Here is a 7,895-nt window from a genome sequence, read left to right as displayed (position 1 = left end):
GGTCATGTGACCCCGTCTTCATATCTCCACTTTTCCAATTTTCTATTCAGATAATTTATGTTGGTCTCATGTGTGTTTATGTGTGTGTGTGTGTGAGAGAGAGAGAGAGAGTGTGTGTAGGTGTGTGTGTGTATTCACCTTGGTCTTTTGGATCACGTGTTGGACTCGTGATCGACAGCTATTTCCCTCCCGGAAGAGAGCTCAGAGCTCGTATGACCGATCGCTATGACCTTTCACACACACACACACCCAACTCCCCGCCCACGAGAGTCAGAGTAACGACCCGAAGCGCAGCGATACCGAAATAATTTCGGCCCTGGACAGGATTCGAACCATGTACTGCGAGCACCACCGTACTTCCCAGTCCAGCGCTCTACCAACCGCGCCACCGAGTCGTATGTGTGTAGGTGTGTGTGTGTCAGTGTGTATGTGTAGGTGCAGAACAAAATAGCATAGGTGTGGTACCGTTGAGGCTAGAAGTTGTCAACAAAACCAGAGCCAAAAGGACAAAATATCTGTTTCTCCTACAATAGCGGATTCCCTTGCTCGTCTGCACAGTGTCTTGTGGGAGTTGCATTTGTATTCTTGTGTGATCCCTTGTCACTGTCTGTCTGCCTGTCTGTCTGTCTGCAACGACGGGACTCGGGCTGTTACTACCAAGTATGGGCCAGTTCCGTTTTCTCTTGGCCCATTAGTAGTCGCTCAAACTCACTTTCTCTTTTCTCTTTAGCTATGCACGCGCACACGTCCAGTTGACAGATATGCATATTATAGGTAGTTAAAAACAAGTAAACACACACACACACACACACACACACACACACACACACACACACACACACACACACACAGAGAAGCATCAAGTTACATAGATACTCTACGCAAGGCGCGTGATACTCCAAGAAAGACAACGAGTTAATTGCTGAGAGCGAAAGGAAACGTGCAAACACGAGCTCGCCGAGCAACACCGTCGATCTCAGATGGCGCAAAAGCAGGAGTCGAACGAGCGAGCGAGAGGCAGTGACACTAACGACGCCGCTGGAAGAGGAGGAGGAGGAGGAGGTCAGGTCACTTGGGCGGCGGCGAGGACGCGGCAGAGCTGCCAGCGAGTAACAGAGAGGCAGAGGGTTGGGTGTCGAGGGAAATGGGGCCGACCCGAGGCTCGGGTGCCTCAGTGTGACGCAACGCATGAGGGTGGGTACACGCGTCGTTGCGACGCTCCTCTCTCACCCACGTGCAGCCAGCAGTCGGGCCGCAGTTTTCTTCGTTCTCTTCTGCGCGATCCTTCCGACCAACACCTTCGTTAACCAGGACTTGTACAGCAAGTGAGGAATAAAAAAAATTGTAACGTGGCTTAAGTTAGTGTTGAAGTGACGCTAAAGAGTGAATTGAAGGTATTACTGTAGTGATGGCTCTATAAAACGAAAGAGACGACGACGACCACCACCATGAGAATTCTCTTCAAGACTAAGCGGGACTGTCGGAAGAAGCCAGTCCGACACGCCTTCCCATGGACTTCTCTGCAGGTTCGTGATCTTCTTTCGCCAGAAAACTGTAACAAGGACTTTCCGCAAGAGTCTTTCGCATATGCGGTATTTGTATATTATACATGTATGTCTCCGTCCCATGTTATGTTCTTTATGTGTCTATTAATAATAACCACACACACACACACACTTAAAGATTTTATGCCAGTTTAGGGCCATTATAACACTGAAAAATAAAATAGAAAAATCTGGCAATTTGACAGAAAAAAATATCTCCATTCCATTTTATGTTCTTGATGTGTCCATTTATGATAACCACACACACACATAAAAAAGGAAAATAAAAAAGAAAATTTTGACAATTTGACAGAAAAGGATGAAAGGTCCATTCTGCGTCGGATGGATATTTTCTCTTAACTCTGACCAGACGCTTCTCTTTATTTCCATGACCCTCCTCCCCTTTATCCGTACCCTTCCCAACGGCAGCGAAGGAATGACAGCCGAAAGTGCTGTCCCTCGATGAATTGCTTCTCTGTCGGTTGGCCATTCCTAATAGTTTCTTCTTCTCTGGTAACCCGTTTCCCTCCACACCTCTCTCTCTCTCTCTCTCTCTCTCTCTCTCTCTCTCTCTCTCTCTCTCTCTCTCTCTCTCTCTCTCTCTCTCTCTCTCTCTCATTTTCTTTGATTTGATAAACTGACAATATCTATTCGGTAGAAAGTATTCGAACGCTTAAAAAAAACAAACAAATACGGTTCCTTGAACCACGTCAAGTCAAGGACTCTCCCTATAGCTCAGTGGTTCTTACCCTTTGTCAGTGCCCTTGGTACCACTTGATATCTCAGAAAATGTTCTCGCACCCCCATCCAATATAAATACAAAACAAACATATGAAAAGCATTAGTCATACAAACCTTGCTGAGAAATTATTAGATATATTCAATTACCGAACAAAGGTACTTTTTTATTTCAAATTAGAAATGCCAATTAGTGGGGTACAATGAATGCACATTATGCTTTCTCATGGTAAATATACAGTACCATTGCACTGGCTATCATGTCTCGTAACCCCCAGGGTTAAGGTTTCTTACTCCTTGGGGGAACAGGTGCCCCAGGTTAAGAATCACTACTTTAGCTAAGTGAAATCGCGAGGCGCCGTTTACGGGAACAGAATCCTCAGGGAGCGCGCGTGGGGCACAAAAGGGGGTTGTCGAGGTTGGACTTTGCCCCTTCTTGACCCGAATTCTAGCTAGGAGACACTGACCTGGCCTAACCTGGATTAGAGCAAAAGCCTTTATATATATATATATATATATATATATATATATATATATATATATATATATATATATATATATATATACTCGTACATATGCATATACATATGTATATACCTATGCATACACATACACACACACACACACACACAAACAAACACACACACGCACACACACACACACACACATCTATTATAATAAAGTAGTAGGCTCTGTCTGTTTGTTTATTTGTTTGTTTATTTGTATACGAACTCCTCCCAGGGTTTTGAAGATAGACCCCCACAACCATATATTTTCTGATACCCTATCACTGCAGATACTTGGATAACTATATTTCATTTCCCCCCCAAAATTATTTTGGTTAGGGTTAAGGAACACGCCACTACTATAGTCTCCCCTTAAGTTGCGTATTATTTGTGTGATATAAGAATTAATATGATTAAGCAAACCATTGTATGTGTTAATAAATATTATCTATATTTGTGAAATTAATGTTACCATAAACCATGATAGCTTTTGTAAGAAAAAACAAACATGTAAATGTAAAATGATTGTATAATTTTACCAAATGTTGAAATATTGGTTATTTTCATTTAATCTTCCTGCTGGCGGTAATTGATTATTCACAAACTATTCCTAAGTTTTTGCAAATAAACCCCTATAACCATATATATTCTGAAGATAGATAAACGAGATGCATTTCTTCACCTTGTAGCTGTTGACATTTATTGTCAATCCACAAACACACACACGTACGCAAAAGAATGTGTACATGATATTTGTGTTTGTGTATGCATGTATTTTCAAACTAGAGTTTCCCAACCTTCGGGTTGGGGTGCGCACACCTGGGAGGGGGAGTGTTTAAAGCTATATTTAATTTAAAAAATATTGTTTTGGTTAGGACTAAGTTAGGTATGGTTAGGTTAGGGATTATTCATGAACTTGGAGTAACGCCCGAGTAATTTGGCTAGTATATATATATATATATATATATATATATATATATATATATATATATACATATATATATATATATATATATATATATATATATATATATATATATATATATATATATATATATATAATGCAGCAGTCACATGTAGCTTCGATTCCGGGTCCCTATATTTAGAGTCCAATCTACTACAATGTTGCCACACATAGCGTCTAAAAGAGCTATAACTAGATATGAACTTATGTATATATATATATATATATATATATATATATATACATATAGTATACATATATATATATATATATATATATATATATATATACATATAGTATACATATATATACATATATATATATATATATATATATATATATATATATATATACACATATATGTACATATTCTGAAATCTTCCACCAGCTAGGCGTTGTAGCATATTCAACGAATCTTTTATTCGCTTCGGTGCTGTAACTATTATGGAACAATCCCTACTTGTATTGAAATCTTTCAAATAATCAAATCCAGCAGTCGTGGAGCATGGTAATTCGTCGCCCCTCCGATAAAGCGTCCGACGGGTTAATGGAAGTCCTCGTGTCTGTGGCGTCCTTTCCCCCCACCCCGACCCTCTCCCGTTGTAGATGTCACCGAGTCTCCTGTCGCGCCCATCACAGGCAACGCAGCAGCAGCGCCAGGGCTGCGGGCCTGTCGTTCCCTTTCCCCTCGGTCTGACCTCGACGCCCACACGCACCAGATGTGGGCGCAGGTCTCGAGTGAAAGTGCAGCAGCAGCAGCTGGATCCTGGAACTTCACCTGCACAGTCCGATCCCGAAGCGTCGTTGCCGCCTCCATCGTCCCCGTCGTCACCCATCGTCAGAATGAGGCTAGCTGTCCGACGACCCTCATCTGCGGGGTATTTTGTCCCTCCGCTGATAGGGAGAGTCTCTCGGAGCACAATCACAAAGAAAAACACGTCAGTCGATTGGAGAAGTTCTCCAGACTTCTTCGTCCGCCTCGCCTTTGAACGGATCTGAACCACTGGTACACTAGAATTTCCCATGTGAGTGATTTCATGCTCAGGTGGGACGGACTAATCCTGAAAGAGCGCGTGCAGGGGTGGGGGGGGGAGGAAGGGGGGAGTTTAATTCCCTCAGTTGAATAGAGCAACCGTCCGGTGATAGCCGACTTCGTGTGTGTGTGAGTGCGTACGCGCACGCATGCGTGTATGTACGTGTGGGTGTAAAATTGCGTTTAAGGAATGACTTATATTCATATGCATGTTCTTTTGTTAAGTCCTTCCTTGTTCGACATCTAACGCTTCATAGTCAGGCTATGTACTTATCATCTGCCTGTCTACCTCACCTATTTGCTTGAGAAGTTGTTCCTTTTTGGACGTCTTAGTTTATTACACGTCAGTGTCCTCGTCATGACAACTTAACAGAGACATCTTTGTTCATGATCGGTTTACTTCGTGCAAAGAAACCACAACTAACAAGAAAAATGTGCTCCTGAACCTAACAAATGGTCGTGGAGGCTCCTCTGTAAATTTGAGAGTCGAAGATGATTGCGCCTCAAGGCCAAGTGATGGACGAAGCGAAGGCGTAAACGCTTGGCGATGTTGCGAGGAAGATGGGAGAGAGAAAAGAAGAGTGAGAGATAGAAGGGAAGAGAAAAAGAAAGGCAGAGACTGAGAAAGAGAGAGAAAAGGTGAGAAGAGAAGAGGGAGAGAGAAAGACAGGGAGAGAGACAAAAGCAGAGAGAGGAGAGAGAGAAAGAAGAGAAGAGAGATAGAAACAAATGAGAGATAAAAGGGAAGAGAAAAAGGGAGGAAGAGACTGAGAGAGAGAGAAAAGGTGAGAAGAGAAGAGGGAGAGAGAAAGAGAGACAGGGAGAGAAACAAAAAGAGAGAGAGGGAGAGAGAGAAAGGAAAAGAGACAGAATCAAAAGCAGAAAAAAAACAGAGACTGAGAAAGAGAGAGAGAGAGGCAGAAAGAAACAGAGAAAGGAAGAGAGAGAGTTACAAGGAATCTTTGTAAATAAAGGTTTTACAACCCATACCGATGAGGTACCGTTAAAAGGTTACCGTAGATTCGCACTAGTATTTACACTAATGTCTGTACCACCTTGTCTAACCTATTTTTGAACTGCTCAGCTAAGAAAACTGTTTACCACATCCTTTGGCAGTCTGTTCCAAGTGTTGCACATTTTATAGATAAAAAGTCACCAACCTTGTCACAAGATTAAAGAGGGGAATCAAGCTTCCACCCATGATTGCGGGTGGCATTCACGTTCAAGCTGAAGAGATTTCGATAGTCACTGTTATCAAATCCTTAAAGTATTTTGAAAACCTCTATTAACTGTCTTCGCAGTCTCCTCGTTTCTAGAGAAAAGAGCCCCAAGGCATTAAGGCGCATCTGGTAGCCCATGTGTCTAATATTGAAGAGGAATGGATCTCAAACAGGTCCTTGGGGTACTCCACTGGTAACAGGAGACCAGCTACACGCTGTCTTCTATATTTCAACCAGGCTTCAATCATATTTAATACTGCTTCTCTAATATCCATGGCTCAAACTTTCGACATTAGCCTCTTATAAGGTACCTTATCAAAGACATTTTGGAAGTCGAGATAAATTATGTCGATTGCTCTGTTCCTGTTGTATTCTTGAAGAATGACATGGAAGAAATCTATCCGGTTGGTTAAACATGATCTGTGACACCGAAAACCATGGTGCGAATCTAATAACAGGTTGTTTCCCTCCAGAAATTCGACTATTCTATCTACAATGACGCCTTCCAGTATCTTCCCTTTTATGAAAGTAAGGCTGATAGGTCAGTAATTTCCTTGATTTGCACGATTCCCTTTCTTAAATATAGGAGTCACGTTTGCCTCCCGCTAGTCCCTAGGCACTTCTGTCCGCAGAGACTTATTGAAGATCTCCACTAGGTGGGGAGCCAACTGCTCGCGAATCTCCCGCAGTAGCTTTGGCAGGAATCCATCTGGACCGGGATACTTGTTTGCGCTAAGTTTGTCTAGTCTAGCTAAGACTTCGATATTCGTCCACTGATTACACTCTATGGATTCTCCCTCGTGTACCAGAACTGGATTGCACTCTCCGTTTCCTCAGCGAATACTGAAAAAATGTGTGAGTTGAGAATATCAGCCATCTCAAGGTCTGTGTTCTGAAGCGTTCCACCACAGTCACGCAAAGGACCAATTTTGTTTCTAATTCGTTTTTCTGCTGTTAACGTATTTCAAGAACTCCTTGGGGTTGGCCTTGCAATATGCTGCCACCCTCTGCTCATCACATCGTTTTGTTGCTTCTATCATTATCTTAATCCGCTTGTCAAGCCGATGTATTCTTGAAGGCAAAACCGTTACGGTTTGCCTTATAGTGGCGATAAGAACCTTCCCTATCTTTAATCACTCTTCCTATTTCTCGTGTGAACCATTTAGGTTACCTACGTTCTTCTACTTTATTTGGTAAAAACTGTGTCTGTTGTGTCATAAAGCAATCACGAAATGAGAGCGGGAGAGGGAGGGAGGGAGGGAAGGAGGCAGAGAGAGAGAGAGAGATAATCTCCTTCAAGTCGTCACAAGGGGTCCAACCGTCAGTATGAGCGAGGAGGGTCAAGGGAGGGAGGGTGTGTCGGCATACCAGGGCGCTTGCGGGCGCGCGCAACCTATACTCAACCGACAGGTCTAACAAACGAGCAACTGTCCCCATCATAGGCGACCGCCACTCCACTACAAACATACTGACCACTAAATTAGCGATTAAGACGAGAAGACACTGAAAAAATATGCCCCGCAAACGCTCAGGGAGAACGCACACGTACACACAGAAAAAGTCCTACTATTGCGCTACAAAATAAGACCCCGTATGAGGTATGGACTGCATATGTTTGATGCCATTTTCTTGTGACTGGAAAAAGAATTCCCACTCGGAAAAGAATGATAATTACATTTGATTTTTGCTCTTCTACCTTAAATCCCTCCTCTGCGCAATAGTTTCCACACAGACAGAAGCTCTGGTTGTCGCTAGTTGCTTTGTGCATTCAGGAAACAGACAGAAAGAGAGAAAAGGAACTGGAGAGGACATAACCTGTGGGGATTTCGTATCGTAGAGAGACACGTGGGGGGGGGGGGAGGCCACACTGTTTGTACCACAGTCCTCCTC

At 42.9% G+C, this 7,895-nt stretch overlaps 1 protein-coding gene across 1 annotated transcript in view; it reads left to right on the top strand.

Annotated features, from left to right (window-relative positions):
- The first annotated feature begins 1,188 nt into the window (after positions 1 to 1,188).
- Positions 1,189 to 7,895, top strand: part of LOC143034153 (uncharacterized) — a 97,252-nt gene continuing 90,545 nt past the window's right edge. The window contains exon 1 of the mRNA XM_076200098.1: positions 1,189 to 1,526. Coding sequence (XP_076056213.1) covers positions 1,449 to 1,526 — 78 coding nt within the window. The 5' untranslated portion in view covers positions 1,189 to 1,448. The remainder of the gene's footprint in view (positions 1,527 to 7,895) is intronic.

The sequence above is a fragment of the Oratosquilla oratoria genome, chromosome 17, assembly GCF_046742065.1.
Source record: "Oratosquilla oratoria isolate Oo_2021 chromosome 17, ASM4674206v1, whole genome shotgun sequence".
NCBI classification, from domain to species: domain Eukaryota; kingdom Metazoa; phylum Arthropoda; class Malacostraca; order Stomatopoda; family Squillidae; genus Oratosquilla; species Oratosquilla oratoria.
The sequence above is the reverse complement of the archived record's forward strand: the minus strand, read 5'-3'. Positions and strand labels throughout refer to the sequence as shown.